The following is an 18,962-nucleotide window of genomic DNA, read 5'->3' as shown; positions in this document are numbered from 1 at the left end:
TCAGAAGGGGAAAGCAGCATAGGGCACGGAGTCTCAGGGACCGTTTGGGAGCGTGTAATTGTAACCACCGGGATATGGAACCTGCTGGATTTTAAATCCTTTTTAATGTGTTTGGTATCATGGATTCATAATCAACTTTAATTTAGAAGTAGCTATGCATAGTATATTTTCATCCATCTGAATTTAATTACAAAATCAACTTTAATATATCTAATTAGTAAACATATTTAATGTTTGACATAATGGTTTTAATAAGCCCTTTGAAATATATACTCTGCTCGTAAATGATGAAATTTTAAGTCTTAGTTGGGCCACAAGTAGAAGATTAAGTTCGAGTGGCAAACCAATGATTTTTAACCGTTGATTCACATGGGCAATGTTTGGACAGCGCTGATCATTGTATTAAAGTAATTATAGTGATGCAATTGATAATCTAATTATTTTGGGATATCATTAATGGGCCATGTGTCCAATAAATTAATAGTGTAGTGACCCACATGTTACAGATGCAACTCATGAAAAGATTTTAGATGTAATCCAAGCTTAAATGATGGATTTTAAACTCCCTATTTGAGGCCCCCTGGTTTACTTTATGCTGCCAAACAACCAAACAATCAAGGGATTTCAAAACCTCTCAAATTCCCCCAAATCTGTTGTGCCAAACGACCCCCTCATGGTCGTTTACTACCCCTTTAAAAATGTTGATGATTCATCCAGCTTCCATATGGCATACTTGTATGGAAATCCAGACCATCAAAATTGATGACACCGTTGTGGATGGTGCATAACCCAAAAATTACAATGAGCTGATGACTTAGCTGAGAGAATTTTTCGCCTCTCAATATTTTACTTCCAGTCATCCAGTCAGAGTGATTTTCGTACGATGCTCCATCCGCAATGTGGATGCTCTGGATAACATACATGTGCGCCCCTTGGAAGAGGACGACTCACCACCGTTTTGGAATTGGATAAACCACCACCGGTTTTTTTTTTTTTTTTAAATACCCCCACATACGCACCCGCGCACTCACGCCGTAGCGAGATTTCACTGGTAACTCGAACCCATGACCTCGTGTGGCAGGCGCACTTAATTTCGTACTAGTGGATCCCCTGCTCCCTATGTGGACCATTGGGACCGTTGATCCAATGGGAGCGTTGTGAATGGAGGGGTGGTTTCCTAGGACACGGATTTCCCGGAAAGGCTTTCGCATGAACTGGGAAGATAGGTGGGAGCCACCGTTTGTTTGTGATAGATCCACACCTGGCTAATTGGGAAATGAGGAGTAGGGAAAGAAATGCCCACCGGTGAAACCTTTCTGGGGTCCACCTTGATGTTATATGCCATCTAGACCGTTTATAAGGTCATTCCCTCTAGGATGAACTGAAAACACGAACCCAAAAAAAAAAGCTGGCACAAAACTTCTGTGGCAATTCAAATGGTTCAATGGTAATCATTCAATCCCCACTGTTACCTCTCGTGTGGCCCACTAGAGTTTTGGATCCACCTCATTTTTGGCCTTGTGTCATAAAATGATATCAAAAAAATGGATGGATGGGGTGGATTTCTTACAAACATCATGGAGGGCCAAGTGAATTTTGGGTCATCGTAGGCCCTCCCCAATCTCAGCTCCGCACTCCAATACATTTATCATCCACTGCGCTGCACGAATGGGTCGCGTTGGGTAAATCAATGGAGATACTGTTTTACCCCAAAATCTCAACCATCCATCAATGATCTATACAAGGTAGATGATGGTATCTTTTTCTTGGTAAACAAGGGTACCAAGTACAAGAGTTTCAACATGGGTCTTTGCTCATGGCTCAGTGGTAGGTAGATTAGCAAGAGTTTCAGCGGAGGTCACGAGTTCCAGTACCCATTGTGGCTTGTGTGTATGTGTCAAATAAATAAATAAATAAGAAAAAAAAAAGAGCGAGAAAGGTTTCACAACAGCAGGGATAATGGACCAACATGTGCCACGTGTCCAATGAACGACACATATCATGGACCATCTTGCCATGGGCAAGATGAGAATGCAGTGTCACATGGATTAGAATTCCCACGTTTTTATTTTAACTAATTGTTGGCTCTTTTTTCTTTAAAATTTGGATCTCATCTCTTTAGTGAAAAATTTTAGGCACATGAAAAGAATTGGAAAAAAAATAAAAATAAAAAATCTATCCATGAAAATAATTTTAATTGGAAGACCATGTATGCTGTTGGGGGAAAAATAGATGAGTCGATTGGTCGACTGATGGAATGGACCAACTCTACAAACCAGTACAAACCCAATTAGATTTGAGCCTTAAGGGGCATCTATGTTCGAAGACTGGTCAACTTTCAAGGAGGTCGATGCAACTATAAGTCCACTTAAATGGCCAACCGCCGACCTAACCTATAGGTCAGCCATATCTCAGCTACAGTTCGGCTATAGCTCGACCTTAGCTCAACCATAGTTCAGGATAACCTCTAAAACAAGGCAAAAGCTGGTTCAACAGAAAGCTCAATATTGCTTGCGTCTACTATATCTGACACAATCTTCTCCCAAACCAACAATTCGGGAATCTCTCCAACGGCCCAAAGATCTCGGAGAGATCTTCGAGGGATCAAATCAGATCCCAAGAACCTCAGACGACGATAATCTCAAGAGGATCCTGGACGATTCCGGATACCTATACGGAATGATCTCCAGCATATCAAAAAAACTCCTTACGATATTATCTTCCTTCTCCTATAAATAGAGGCACCCTCAGCCAATGTAAGGTACGCATACATGCCCTAATACTCAACTGATAATCTTTTCCCTTAAGATCCTAACATACAAAAGACTCAATAACCTGACTTAGGCATCGGAGGGTCCCCTGTACTTGCCAAGGTCTCCTTTGTCAGTTTCTTTCATATGTGCAGGTCCTAGGGTTAACCAAGGAGGGTCTACCGGGAAATTGCATCAACATATGCAATACTATTTTAGTAAGTATGGCAATAGAAATAAGTAGTTAGTTAAAATTGCTGACTAAGAACCTGAAACGACCGTTTTCAATATTTCAAGTCAATGATTCATGAGAGAAGAATATTCCTCACAGAATTAAAGCTGGATGGAATATATATATATATAGAAGTGCGTCTCAGGTTTATGCAATCACTGCAAACTAACTAAAGGAAAATTGTATAGGTTATAGCCATAAGAGCAGCCAAGCCTCACAAGATGGAATGTTGTGCAGTTAAAGAACATACTCAACATATTCTTTAGATGAGTGCAGTTGAAATGAGAATGTTGAGATGATGAGTCAACAAGGTGAGGAATGATAAAATCAGAAATAAATGCATCAAGGGAACTTCTGAGCCACATGCATGCAACGGACGGAGATCCGCATTAGGAGTGAGTAGGTTCAAGTCGATTCCAGGGCAGAGAGATATCACTAGAACATTGCTAAATGGCTGGATTAGGAATGCTCAGGACATTGCTAAATTAAAGGTCAAACTGGAAGAAGAAGATTAAGGTCCAGGATTGGAGAATAGACTAAACTTCCAAAAGTCTTGAGTAACGCCATATATACGGATGCCATGAGTAGATTTAACCTTCAGACCGGTGTCTTGATAAAAATTACCTGGACATGCTTGGTTGTACGGGCTATCAGAGCCAGGGGTTTTCCTTGGGTAGTGTCCTGATAAAAGTATCTTACCTTTCAAAAAAAGAAGTCCAATCCAAAGATATAGACCATCACTACCAACTCCAAAATTCTATCCAAACAAAAGGCCCAATTGGAGGAAGAAGAAACTGACCTGACACGGTCCCGATTCAGATTCGGTTCACAAAGACGGTGGACAAAGACTAATTACAGATAACATGCCTAATACAAGACTATTTAATGGACCATCATTTCTCTATAGTTTCTTTCAAACAGAGGTAAGTTGACTTTCTCACATTAGGCTCTGGCTCCTCACTTTGCCAAGTTTCTTCTCCCTCCCATCAGAGCATGGAACCTCACTACTGTCCCTGTGCCACCGAAGAGCGTTAAGTGTCAGTGGATCATCTATGCACAGAAATTGTAAACTATAAATTTCATCATATAAAGCTTATGTAAAGACTAAAGAGATAGTAGCTAGGCAGTCTGGATGTTTTTTTTTCCACGATGAATAATTTCATTGACTTGGGGACTGATGGTAAAAAACAGTCTGTATGTTGCGATTTCTTTCACCAGGCTGCCCCCAAAAGCTGAGGGAAATCAATAAGGATCCATTCACTGCAATTTCACTTGGAATTTGGGGTACAACTAAATGATACCTAAGGTTTGCATCTCGAATCACAGCATTGGGGACTGTGTGGATTTGGGCAAAGTTGCACTCCAATAGAAGTCATGCTCAAACCCCAACTAGAAGTCATGCACAACCAACCATATGTCTTTGGTTTGTCAGCCCCTGTATGCACAAGAACAAATGCACTTTTGGACAAGTAGTTATTGATGACTATTAGACTATAGATTGGGTCTCAATTGGAGAGGTAGAATTACTTGTCAATGACACATACAGTTATAGTACACACGAGGATAATGCTTATCCATGCATGTGTGACATGTTTCAATGTGCAACATGTGTGACCGTCCAAGTTCAAGCATCCCACATGTGCAAATGTGCCACCATCAATCTTCAAGCACCAAAACATGTGGCACATGTGTAAGATTGCCACCAACCAATCTTCAAATTCCTCACATGTGCCACAATCTATCATGTCCATGATCCACAGACCATGATGTTTGACAAAGAAAGGATGGAACAACTAGTCAGCAACAGCATGTTCATGACCAGGTGCCTCAATAGCATGCCATGGATTGCCAGTCGCAACACAACTCTACCAACTCCAAACAGGCCCTAAAGGCTAAGGCTCCTAAGAGAGCATGAAATGTGAAAACTCTCACACATGATCTCCACACAAACATATAGAGACATGCATAATTCAGTTTGCAGAGACGAGACTAATATTGCGTACAACCTCTACCAATGGCTGGCATTTGCAAAGTAAGAGATTGTACCTGGCCTGTCCCTGTTTGTTCCCCAGGTGCAAAGTTCCCTGGTTCTCCTTGCATGCCATCTCTGCGGTCCACTTGTGGGAACCTTTGCCCTTCTCCAGACCCAGTGTAACTCTGCCCATAACCAGAACCCACTCCCTGCCGGTAATCTCCACCTCCTGAAGGACCAGCATTCCTGTAATCTCCCCGGAAATCCCCATGTCCAGGAGGTGCATAATCCCTCCGCTCTCCCTGTGAGAAGTCCCTACGTTCCTGATTAACATAATTCCCCTGTGCTCCTTGGTTGTAATCCCTCTGAAATGGGGGCATCGGATCTCTCCTTTCCCCTTGATAACTGTCTCTTCCTCCGGAGGCATAATCTCTACCACCCATTGGAATCGGATCTCTGCGTTCACCTTGGCCATAATAATCTCTTCTTTCACCTTGGCCAAAATCTTTCCTCTCCCCAGCAGGAGCAAAATCTCTACCAGGTGGTGGGGTATAGCCCCTCCCATCTGATTGTCCACCAGGACCGTAGTTCTGATGCGGTGCATAGTTCCTTCCATCTCCTTGCATAGTGTTGCGTTGATCATATGGTGCATTTCCCTGCTGCATAGGCATTGGCTCGCGTTGCCTGTCGTACCTTGGCCTGTCATAGTTTCGGTTTCGATCACCATATCTTCCTTGTGACCTCCCATATTGAACTGGGGGAGGCCTTGGAATGATGGTCCCGTTGATGTATTTATCTCCTGATCATTAAGTAACAACAATGTGACATATTGAGGCAGAGATCACAACAATCTGATAAAGACTCCAGTTTTATAAGACAAACTACAAACTATGAAGATAAGATTTAAGGTAGGTCGAGTTAAAGTGCTCTTAAACTTCAAGTATTGTACAAATGAAAAGGATCTACGAAGAAATACGGACCTCCGTACTCCTTGTTCACAGGGTCAATATATGAGTCAGGCAAAATGAAAACAACTCCTGGCAAGCCTGAATAAAAGAAAAACAGAAATATTAGTAGATCTCACACGAAGAAAGCCATAAAAAGTGACTCATGCCCAATTGACCCTAATCATTCTACATGAACCGCTCACTCAGTCAACCATAAGAAGACAACTGCAAACTTCAAACCTTACCTCGGAACTTCTCAGACATTTCCTCAGTCATTACAGCCTGAAACCCATTGTAGGTTGTTGTACTGCAAGCATACATTCTCTTCTTCGCCTCCTCCACACTGGAAACAACATTTGCTAAATCAGACCTATCATTTCTAAAACCCTAATCCATAAATGAAATCTACCAGACACATGGTTATACAACAGAGAGGCATCCATTGAAACATCCACCAAAACGGGCATATTACTGAAGCCAGCAACCAGATCCAGGCAAACTGGAGCTGCAACAAGCTATCAATAACTGAATAAAATGTAGCACCAAATATCCAGTAACTAAATTCCAAACCATGACTGATTTTTTTGGTTGTCTTGCATAGAGAAGGTGAACTAAAGGCTGAATTGGTTGTCTTACAACGGTTCTGTTACACAGTTCAAGTTTCTAACTGAATATCAAAGGAATCGCCATAGATTATCCATAGTTAAAATATTTGTCATTACAATCACAAATATCATCAACGGTATATAACAAATAATAGAGCATTGCTAAGCCTGCATGCATGTACAAGGCAAGAAATGTACAGGCCATCATATGTGCCTATGTGACACAGGCATCTGATCCAACTCATCTACCAGGTCGGTCACATTGTTTTGCTGCTCTGATGCAAAATCAGGCTCGTCAAATCAACAAGTGGGCCACAATTCACAGAATAAATGGACACATTGCAAAGTTGAGCAAGTTCTCCTTAACTGTCCAACTAACTATTTTATAAGGTTGTGGTGTGCCTGCCGAGCAGACCACCTCAACTTCTGGCCAGGGAATCTAGATGGCAAGAAGCATATGATGGGATCTCACGCCCGTGTGCAATGCCGGCACATATGAACGGCTTTATACATGCATCTTGGCTTAGCAAACTTCATAAATAATAAACAATTTTGAATTATGTGCACATGGGAGGGGTGCACTGGCAAATTGTGCCAGAATTAGGCAAGCAACCAGTGGAATACTGAGACAACAGGAGTTTCGTTACCAACAAAACTCTAAAACAAAATAGACAACTAACAGAATTCAACACGCATAACCATAGTTTAAAAACTTGTCTAGTTGACTTGAAATTTGAACCATTTGACTCCACTCAATTGGCTTTCAAGTTGACATGATGGGAAACTCTTTTTCATCAAATCATTTCAAATTTTCTTGAATCTTTTCCAATCTCATCGAGTTTGGTCAATATCTCAACCAAATCAACTTTTCCTAGGCCTTTCTAAGTATTATATTTTCTTTTCATTTTTATTTATTTATGCATTTTATATTACATTTTTCTATTTTAAAATTTTATTTATCAAGTTTTCATATTTTGGTTGAGTCGGCCTTTTGGCAGAGGCTTTGAGTCAACTCAACGATATGGAGCTTCTATTCAAGTTGAGCTTTCAGGTTTTCAACCCATGTGTATAATCATGCAATCAAAACCCAGTAACTGGAATCTGGCAGTCATAATCCCCAGCAACATGGCCATTTCAAAAATCACTAAGTGGAAAATTTCTAAATGCAAACGAGATTCTAAAATCCTTAATAATTACCCTGCACCTATGGTAAGAAAAAAAAACCATTATCTGGAAATATATAAAAAACAGTTGCTAGTGCTCAGCAAGAACAACCCACAATCAAACCCAATAGTTAACTACAACCAAAATGATGAGGACATCGTGCACACGCACGCCCGCACACCACCACCCCTACGCACGTACGTACACAGAAGGAGGACCCCACCATCGATCTGGCTCGATGACGACGTCCAGGGAGGGCCTCCTACCTAGAAGACAAGTTTTGGTTCAAAAAAGTGGCCCGATAGTCAAAAAAAGCCCACCATGGGATCTCATGATCGTGGCCCACTCGTCGGATTGGTTTTATATTTTAAGTTTTGCTTATTGTTATTATTTAGAACATCGTGAACGCTTTAGATTTCCTTGTTTGGTTTTTATTTTAGTTTACTTCATCGCCAAGTAATAGGTGTCGCACATGGTGCGAGTTTTTGGGTATAGGGTTCTCCCTATAAATAGGCACCCTTTGTAGTTCTTTTCATTCATTGAAGTTAATAAAAAATTCCTGCTTTATTTTTCTGCTCTCTTCGTGAGTTGTGGAAGAATTCAAAAGTGGGTGCGAAGCCCTCCCTTTTCGAAGGGCTAACTACCGTGGTGCGAAGCCACATCGATCCCAATTCACCCCCATCTTCCATCATCTTTTTTTCCATCTTCCCTCACCATCCGTACTTCGAATTTGTCCTTTTGTTGCATCAGATTTCTTCATTGAAGCAGGTTTCCAGATTTCGGCCCGCAAGCGAGCTGAAACTTCGGCGGAGCACCACGCACAAACCGTACATCGGATCGAGCTGAAATTTGGAGGTTTTGGAGTCCATCCCTGGCTGACCAGGGCCAAGGTGGCCTTTTTCTGAATAGTGGGCCCCACACACGTGCGGCCGGGATCACACGCACGTCCGTTTGGGCCCTTGTTGTTGTCCACACGCGGGATCATCTTTTGGCTCAGGTTTTTATCCTCTTTTATCCTCTCATAGTCATTTTTTCATGAATCCTAACCCTATATTACATGATCCCTAATTGATTTGTCCCTTTTTATCACCTTAGGGTTCCTTGAATTGAAATTAGGGAATCCCTTGGATTAGGGACTGATTTTTATGCGTGAGTAGTTGATTTTATTTCCCTTTGACATTGTTTGGTTTATAATTTTATTGGTCCAGTCCTAGCCCGTGTCGGCTTGGACCCGCATAGATTCCCCTTTAATTGAATGTTTGGATTTTCATGTGGGATGTGGAATTTGTGCGATTGTTTCTGAATTGGTGTGATCTAAGCATGCAATCTTGCATATCATATTTAATTTTCCATGTCCTGCATCAAATTTGGTATCAAAGCCTAGGGTTCTTATAGGAGAATTCACCACATATTTAGGGTTTAGTTTGTTTGAGTCCTTCATGCATTCAGTCCATCATATATAGCTGAATTTTAGTAACAGTGTGTAGTCTCCTTCATATAGAGTCTCGTAGGGTCATTTAGTTTTTAGACGCATATAGTTGTCATAGCAGGTCCTTAGGTTGAGCAAGTCAGTATATGCCCACACGTACGGGTCGCGGCTTCGGTTTGCACCCCACACTAAACATGGAGCAACTACAAGAAACAGTGGCCAAGTTAACCCAGCAAGTTGAGTCCTTGAATAAGCATTTGGAACAACACATAGATAAACGTCTTGAAGAAATAGAGGCCTCCTTCAGGGCAAACCCCACAACTGGGGAGGATGCCCAATCTCAGGCAGTTGGTCGGGAGGTTAGACCAAGGAATGGAGGCGGCCAAGGAGCTGGTCATGGACGCGTACCTGTGCACCCACCCCGTGAGGGACATCATGATCAATATGACCCAGATGCACAACTCCTCAAGGGAGTTAGGGTAGATGCTCCTACTTTTGATGGTCACTTGGACCCTAAAGCTTTTTTAGATTGGTTGGCGAATATGGACCACTATTTTGAGTGGTATGATATGTCGGATGCTCGACGAGTCCGATTCGCCAAGATGAAGCTTGTGGGTCAAGCAAAGAGGTTTTGGGCGACGGTTCAGCGAAAAAAAGAAAGAGCGAGGGAACTTCCAATAGTCCATTGGAGAGAAATGAAAGAAACGTTGAAAGAGAAGTACCTCCCTTTCTCTTATCGCATGCGGTTGATTGAGGAGTGGCAGTCTCTTCGACAGGGTTCCATGAGTGTTGCTGACTATATTGAGAAATTCGAAGAGTATTGACCCATTGTGAGGTTGATGAGGACCCCGTACTCACCCTTGCTGCGTTTTAAAATGGGCCTCCGTCCCGACATTAGGAGAGAATTACTCGCCAAAGACATAGACACTATCGAACAGTTATACCAAGTAGTGTTAGATGTCGAGCAATACCTTAAAGCATATGTGGAAAGGCGGTTTGACTTTCGTGAATCCGGTATTAAGGCCAACCCCTCTGGGGCTAGACCTAACACGGGATTCCAAAACAAACCTTCCCCTAATGTTCAACATAGACCTAAGGATGATAAGGGTAAAGAGATTGTCGGGTCTAGTTCACGTGAAAGTGGGGCCACTAGGTATTTTAGGTGTTAGGGGTTTGGTCACTTTGCTCACCAGTGCAGCACGAGAGAGGGCAACAAAGTACTCCTTATTGATGGGTAAGTAGAAGTAGTGCCCCCAGAGAGTGATAGTGAGGAGGAGGAATATGAGCCAGTCGGAACCCCTAGTGATGAGGAAGAGGGAGCACAAGAGTCTGTGACCCTCGCAATTGTGCGTTGCGCCCTGGCTCAAGCCAAGAACACTGATGACTGGCGCCGCAACACGATCTTCTACACTTATGCAAAATGTGGGGAAAAGAGTTGTAAGATGATCGTGGATAGTGGTAGTTGTGCCAACGTGGCATCGACTAGCACTGTGAGTCGTTTGGGCTTGAAGCTGGAAGCCCATCCTCAGCCCTATAGAGTCTCCTGGGTTGATGAAACATCCATTCCAGTCTCGCATCGCTGTCTTGTCCCTATTCAGTTTGGATCTTATAAAGACACAATTTAGTGTGATGTTGTTCCTATGGATGTGGGCCATGTCATTCTGGGTAGGCCATGGCTCTATGACAGGGATGTTACCATATTTGGTCGTTCAAATGTGTGTACATTCTGGTTTGAGGGAAAGAAGGTCAAGCTAAATTCTCTGCCACCCAAGAATACAACTGGAAAAGAGTTCACCACGTAGAGTGGTGTGAGCGGCCTAAAAGAAGTGAAGGAGTCGAAGTCCAAGTCCAAACCGCTCCATATTGTCAATGCCAAAGACTTTGAGCGAGAGACGGAGGCGGACTCGATGATATACGCCCTTGTGGCTAGGGAGAGTGTACCAGAGACTAGCGTAGAGTTACCCACTGAGGCCATTCAGGTAGTACATGAGTTTCGTGATGTTTTTCCTGATGATTTACCGAATGAGCTTCCCCCTATGAGGGATATACAGCATGCCATTGATTTAATCCCTGGGGCAACTCTACCAAACCTCCCACATTACAGAATGAACCCGAAGGAGCATGCTGAGTTGAAGAGGCAGATTGATGAACTCCTAGAGAAGGGTTTCATTCGAGAGAGCATGAGTCCGTGTGCCGTGCCCGCCCTTCTTACACCTAAGAAGGATGGCACATGGAGGATGTGTGTTGATAGTAGGGCCATCAACAAAATTACAATCAAGTATCGATTTCCCATACCGCGTCTTGATGACATGCTAGATATGATGGCTAATGCTACTATCTTCTCAAAAATCAACCTCAAAAGTGGGTATCACCAAATCCGTATACGCCCTGGTGATGAGTGGAAGACGGCCTTCAAGACGAAGGATGGGCTATATGAGTGGCTAGTTATGCCTTTTGGGTTAACTAATGCCCCAAGCACTTTCATGCGTGTGATGACCCACGTGTTGAGACCCTTCATGGGGAAGTTCCTGGTTGTATACTTTGATGATATCTTGATTTATAGCATGACTAAGGAGCAACACCTCAACCATTTGAGGCAGGTTTGTGGGATCCTTAGGGCCGAGAAGTTGTACGCCAACCTAAAGAAGTGCGCGTTCTTGTCTAGTAGTGTGATCTTCTTAGGTTTTATTGTGTCAGCTGAGGGCGTATCGGCGGATCCCGAGAAGGTCAAGGCCATCGTTAATTGGCCTGAACCCCGCAATATTCATGAGGTGCGTAGCTTTCATGGCTTAGCCACTTTTTATAGGCGGTTCATTCGAGGCTTCAGTTCCATTGTGGCTCCCATCACGGACTGCATAAAAAAGGGAGAGTTTCAATGGACAAAGGCCGCCTCGAAGGCCTTCAAGGAGATAAAGGTCAAGATGACCGAAGCTCCAGTTACGCGACTTCCAGATTTTTCAAAAGCTTTTGAAGTCGCATGTGACGCGTCAGGAGTCGGCATAGGGGGAGTACTTAGCCAGGAAGGGCACCCTGTCGCCTTTTTTAGTGAGAAACTGAATGAGGCGAAGCAAAGATATTCCACCTATGACAAGGAATTCTACGCGGTAGTGCAATCACTACGCCATTGGCGACATTACCTATTATCGCAAGAATTCGTCTTGTTCTCAGATCACGAGGCCTTAAGATACTTGAACTCTCAAAAGAAATTAAGCCCCAGGCACGCTAAGTGGGTTCAATTCCTTCAAGAGTACACTTTTGTGCTTAAGCACAAGGCCGGTATAGAGAAGAAGCCTGCTGACGCGTTGAGTCGTCGAGTCGCATTACTCAACTCCATGAACATTGAAGCTACGGGCCTTGAGCGCATCAAAGAAGGATATTTTGAGTGTCTAGATTTTGGGATTGTGTATGTCTTTATTAGAGAGTCCGTCAGGAGCTAACAGTGAGTATTTGATTTTGGACGGATATTTGTTTAGGAGTGATCGCTTGTGCATAGCACGCACCTCCCTTCGCGATTTTCTTGTCTGGGAGTTACATTCAGGGGGGGTTGCAGGTCATTTCGGTCATGACAAGACCATTGCCCTAGTGGAGGATAGATTTCATTGGCCAAGCCTCAAGCGGGACGTGGCCAAAATTATAGGGCAATGCCGTACTTGTCAACTGGCAAAGCAGAGGAAACAGAATACAAGATTATATACACCTTTGCCAGTCCCATTCATCCCTTGGCAGGACATCAGTATGGACTTCATGCTTGGACTTCCCAAGACTATTCGAAAGCATGACTCCATATTCGTTGTCGTGGACCGTTTCTCTAAAATGGCCCACTTCATTCCTTGTTCTAAGACCTCCGACGCCTCTCATGTTGCCAAGCTGTTCTTTAGTGAGGTTGTCAAACTGCATGGGTTGCCAAAACCATAGTGTCTGACCGTGACGTGAGATTTATGAGTTACTTTTGGAAGACACTATGGCACATGATGAATACTAGGCTCCAATTTTCTCCTACCGCCCTCAGACCGATAGCCAGACCGAGGTGGTTAATAGGAGCCTAGGGAGTTTACTTCGATGTTTAGTGGGGAGCATACCAGACATGGGACGCCGTACTACCCATACCGAGTTTGCATACAATAGTTCTATAATCCACCAGTCTAAGTCCTTTTGAAGTCGCTACTGGTTTAAGCCTAAGAAACCTATTGATCTTATCCCCATGTCATTGTCTCATAGGCCATCGGAGTCTGCCGAGTCTTTTGCGCATCACATACATTCATTGCATCAAGAAATCAGGCGAAAGATCACTACTAGTAATGAGCATTACAAACTTTCTGCAGACCTACATAGACGTTTCAAAGAGTTCAATATTGGGGACTCTGTGATGGTCCGTATCAGGCCCGAGCGGTACCCTCCAGGGGCCATTCGTAAGTTACACGCGCGTAGCGCTGGGCCCTTCAAAATTATAAAGCGAAACGGTCTCAATGCGTATGAGGTAGATCTTCCACCTTCCATGGGAATTAGTTCCACATTCAACGTGGAGGATCTAGTTGCTTTTCAGGGACCCACTGATACTTTGTCCAGCCCTTCGCCCACCCATCCTGATGTCCCAACCTTACCCTTTGATCCATGGCCTCTTCCCGACCTTTCATCCCAGCCTCTGCCTTCCATACCTAGCCTTCACACACCCAGAGAGGAAATAGAGGATATCTTGGACGATGAGATAATTTCCACGTCGGATGGCGGGTTTCAGAAATACCTAATTAAATGGAAGTCACGCCCAACTTCGGACAGCACGTGGCTCACTGAGGAGGAGCTTCAGAGACTTGATCCAGACATCCTAGAACGGTTTAGGAGTTTTATTTCGCCAGTGGCGAAATCTTCGCAGCCGAGGAGAGTTGATGAGGACATCGTGCACACGCACGCCCGCACACCACCACCCCTACGCACGTACGTACGCAGAAGGAGGACCCCACCATCGATCTGGCTCGATGACGACGTCCAGGGAGGGCCTCCTACCTAGAAGACAAGTTTTGGTTCAGAAAAGTGGCCCGATAGTCAAGAAAAGCCCACCATGGGATCTCATGATCGTGGCCCACTCGTCGGATTGGTTTTATATTTTAAGTTTTGCTTATTGTTATTATTTAGAACATCGTGAACGCTTTAGATTTCCTTGTTTGGTTTTTATTTTAGTTTACTTCATCGCCAAGTAATAGGTGTCGCACATGGTGCGAGTTTTTGGGTATAGGGTTCTCCCTATAAATAGGCACCCTTTGTAGTTCTTTTCATTCATTGAAGTTAATAAAAAATTCCTGCTTTATTTTTCTGCTCTCTTCGTGAGTTGTGGAAGAATTCAAAAGTGGGTGCGAAGCCCTCCCTTTTCGAAGGGCTAACTACCGTGGTGCGAAGCCACATCGATCCCAATTCACCCCCATCTTCCATCATCTTTTTTTTCCATCTTCCCCCACCATCCGTACTTTGAATTTGTCCTTTTGTTGCATCAGATTTCTTCATTGAAGCAGGTTTCCAGATTTCGGCCCGCAGGCGAGCTGAAACTTCGGCGGAGCACCACGCACAAACCGTACATCGGATCGAGCTGAAATTTGGAGGTTTTGGAGTCCATCCCTGGCTGACCAGGGCCAAGGTGGCCTTTTTCTGAATAGTGGGCCCCACACACGTGCGGTCAGGATCACACGCACGTCCGTTTGGGCCATTGTTGTTGTCCACACGCGGGATCATCTTTTGGCTTAGGTTTTTATCCTCTTTTATCCTCTCATAGTCATTTTTTCATGAATCCTAACCCTATATTACATGATCCCTAATTGATTTGTCCCTTTTTATCACCTTAGGGTTCCTTGAATTGAAATTAGGGAATCCCTTGGATTAGGGACTGATTTTTATGCATGAGTAGTTGATTTTATTTCCCTTTGACATTGTTTGGTTTATAATTTTATTGGTCCAGTCCTAGCCTGTGTCGGCTTGGACCCGCATAGATTCCCCTTTAATTGAATGTTTGGATTTTCATGTGGGATGTGGAATTTGTGTGATTGTTTCTGAATTGGTCTGATCTAAGCCTGCAATCTTGCATATCAAACCCAATAGTTAACTACAACCAAAATATGGCTACTGAAATTCCCAGGAGCAGTACTACCATCCAGGTCATCTGACAACTTACACTCCAGATCAAACAAAGTTACTCAAACCCAGAATATGAAAACCGACCATTTTGAATGATTGAACAAGGCAATAACAGCACTGCATTCAAAACCCAATCTGCCTTTAAAGAAGAAGAAGAAGAAGAAAAAGAAAAAGAGGAAATGAAACACGGTAAAAACCATCAAACATGGAGCTGCATCCAAATCTCATCCTCAAAAATCTACCCAGACTCTAAAACGTTTTAACATCTAACCAATTGAATCACTCAGATAAGCTGACAATCCTCATCAGCACTGGAAATAATGGCCTAACTCAGCATTCTAAAGTTGGTATTCTAGACTCAGCTTGACAAGTACTTACGTGTCTACAATCCAATTTTTTGGTTGCAGATGAAACCATCACCCATTGTAAAAGGGAATTGCTATTTTAATGTGTGATCAAGCAAGTTCCTTGAAATGTGTTCTCCACCAACTAGTAGAAGAATGTGATCAGGACCATTAATCTGGAGGGCCACCGAGTGTATGGAACATAACCCGATAGTTGTGATGGTTGGAAGTTTGACAGTTCCTTTTACTCCCACCAGCGAAACCAAAATCATTTGACAGTTGAATGTCGATTTTTGCCCATATTTACCAACTTCCAGCATCTTTCCAACCATCCATTTGCATGCCAATGGAAGATAGCTAACTTCGTCCAATTGCCTTGATTTCAAAGAAATGGCCCAAAAGCATGGACCGCCAAATCGACGGGCCTGATTAATCTGAAAATGTGCAATATCTACAAAAGAGACATTCTAGTGGATGCTTCTTATATCATAATATCATCCTCTTTTTTACATTATAAAAAATAAAAAAGAAATAAAAATAAAAAAGAACCACCGATCATCGTCACCAGCTATAATCCTCCACCAACTAAGTGAGAGAGAGAGAGAGAGAGAGAGAGAGAGAGAGAGAGACCCTAATACATGATTGAAGGAATTTGACAGTCTGAAGAAAAGAAAATGCGAAGAAAGCAGCAAGTACCTTCCGACAACCTTGGCGAGCGTTTGGACGTATGTCTCGACCATCTCCTCAGGGGTGGGCTTGGGATCCTTGGGGAAATCCATGGTGATGAGCCAGTGATTGTAATCACAGCCTTCGAAGAGGATCGTATCTGGCGAAATCTTCCCATCGTCAGTATCGTGCGATCGCGACGATGAGGAGAGAGATGAAGATCGGAAGGAGCGACATGGGATGAGGAAATTGGAAGGGGGCAGAAGGTTAGATTTTCTAAGAGCGGGTGGTGAGGAGATGGGTTTTGGAGGAGGGATGGAAGAGCAAGGACGGTGTTTAGGGAGAGAAGAGGAAAGAACGAGAGATCGACGTAGGCGGAGAGAAGCCATTGTTGTCAACTTGCGGAGAATTTTAGGGTTTTTGGAGGAGATTAGGGTTTTGGGAAGAAGAAGAAATAGTAAGGTAAAGAGTAGGGTTTTTGGAGAGAGAGAGAGAGAGTGACGGGGTTGAAAGGGTATTTTCGTCTTTAAAACTATCGGCTTCGAATCTGACACGCGTATCGGTTTTTTGACGCGGCACGGACGTTTTAAATGCCGGATCGTAGCATAGCCGTCCGTTATGTAGCTGGGAAACAGGTAAGGCTCCCCACCGTACACGTGGCATTAACATCGAATCGAAACCGTCCAAATGGTGGGGCCCATTGTAGATGGATTACACACAAAAACTTGCACTGGGAATTTAATTATAACTGTCAGATTGCCTGACATCCACCGAAATTTAAAACCAAAATGGCCCAAATTCGACAAAAATATATCCATTAATCAGAGGTTAGGATTGTCTAATCAATCTAATATTTTGCGTATATAACTAATAAATATAGTGGGTCTTACTATTTTGGCGGTTCCGATCTGATGCAAATGACACTCTATGAAGATCTTATACCGGGCAGCCTGCATTATATATGGTAGAGAGAATCCTACATCCCACACTACGCACTGCAGATCAGGACCGTCTATCTTGCTGATCAAACCGTGGACGTCCGGTGTTTTAAAAACCACGCTAATCAGGTAGGTGAGCCACACAACCGTGACAAATAATAATCAGGTTGTTGGAAGGACTGAATGGATATTAACATGATTGCTCTTCCAACCGTTCAGTCATCAAAAGTTTCCACTACTGGAAGGACACGTGATGATCGACGGTGAGGAACGTATGTTGAATGGGGGTATGAGATTAGAGAAGCTAGTTTCCAACCGAAACGATGGTGGGAATTGAACTTTAGCTTCAGATTCCATTCTCAGACCTGGGTGTGCCTGTCCCGCCGTTGAGCCAGACCCGAAGGCGGGCTTGCAGTCAATGATTTTCAAGTGGGTTAGGTTGGGTTTGGGCTGACCCTTACCCCACTTGAGCCCGCCATATTGCCACTCCTAGTAGGAATGTTCAAGGGCATTGCATTTTTTCAGCATTACTTGGAACTAAAAACAAGCTATTTATGGATTTCTCTTCTTTGGCTTCCATGTATTCAACAATGGGTTCGCATTGATATGAGGATTTAAAGCTTGATTTTATTGATGTTGTGTGGACTATGTTGGGACATTTCAAAAAATAAAAAAGGAGAAAATTGGTATTTTGAAATATTGATTTTTCATCTTTTGTGCTAAAATCTAATCCCATATTAGATAATGAGGAGAATTCTTAAAAGTTTACAAGTTTTTCTGCTCATTAGTATTTCAAATTGATACAATACCATGCACAAGTTTATATGCATGCTCATGCGTTGGTGCACACTCTTATATGCTCGAGGGGAGAATCGGGCATTGGTAGGCTTGAGCAGGTTCCTTTGTTAGACTCAAGATGTAGCTTACATTTCTTGTGTGTCATATCTCCTTCAACTGTAAGTACTACCTTCACAATCATTTTAACATGTGTGATGTTTTTATTTCTGCTCATTTATCTAATTTATTATTTCTTGTTCCTTTGTTTTAAATGGACTATAAATTATTTTCATTAATGAATGAAATGGAGGTGAAAGATGGTTGTGATATTGGGCCCACTGGATGAGGGTTGGCAATGGGACAGGCTGCCTAGCCCTTTAGGGCTAAGGCTTGGGCCTTTAAATATGGACAGCTAGCCAACTCAAGACTAATGATGAATGTCCCAGTCCAATCATCAAGTGGGTCATTGCTATACAAGTATAATAGATGATTTAAAGAATTTTGTGAGTAGTTTCCATTCAATAGTACATGTGTAATTTAAAAGAACTTCTGGATATGGGATCATGTTTCTATTATCATGTGATGAGCCTTGTCATAGATGTAGAGGACATCTGAAAAAAAAAATTTCCTAAATTTGAGATATTTTTCAAACTTTTATTCACTCTCTTTTCTAGTCTAGCCAAGTAGGTAAGGCGCCTAGACGTTTTTTAGTCATATTAAGGTTAGGGCCATATTGTTCGTATTAATGATGAAAGGTGATATACAGAGCATCACTAACATCATGGGACTAAATGTATACACCACGCTATGAAACTTTGAGTTAGATTGATTCAACTAAAGACAAAAACATGAGAGCGAATGTATAAAAATCAGTTCGGTTTCATGCTTGGGAAGCGTATTACTTGAAAGTTTTTTCGTACTCAAATAATTGCTGGGGAAATATAAGGGAAATGATGAAAGATCTCCACATAGTTTTTATTGACTTAGAGAAAGCTTACGATAAGGTGCCTAGAGAGTT

At 42.8% G+C, this 18,962-nt stretch overlaps 1 protein-coding gene across 1 annotated transcript; it reads right to left on the bottom strand.

The window, feature by feature from the left end:
• Nucleotides 1–3,697: 3,697 nt before the first annotated feature.
• Nucleotides 3,698–16,734, bottom strand: LOC131242571 (multiple organellar RNA editing factor 1, mitochondrial). The gene is made up of 5 exons (XM_058241295.1): nucleotides 16,260–16,734; nucleotides 6,147–6,244; nucleotides 5,935–6,000; nucleotides 5,029–5,753; nucleotides 3,698–3,995 (listed from the first exon to the last, which is right to left on the bottom strand). Exons 1-5 carry the CDS (start codon nucleotides 16,616–16,618, stop codon nucleotides 3,987–3,989), a joined length of 1,257 nt encoding a protein of 418 aa, XP_058097278.1. The 5' UTR covers nucleotides 16,619–16,734; the 3' UTR covers nucleotides 3,698–3,986.
• Nucleotides 16,735–18,962: the final 2,228 nt, after the last annotated feature.

Source organism: Magnolia sinica, chromosome 4, assembly GCF_029962835.1.
Source record: "Magnolia sinica isolate HGM2019 chromosome 4, MsV1, whole genome shotgun sequence".
NCBI classification, from domain to species: Eukaryota; Viridiplantae; Streptophyta; class Magnoliopsida; order Magnoliales; family Magnoliaceae; genus Magnolia; species Magnolia sinica.
Note: the sequence above shows the minus strand (reverse complement) of the source record. Positions and strands in the feature narration are given on the sequence as shown.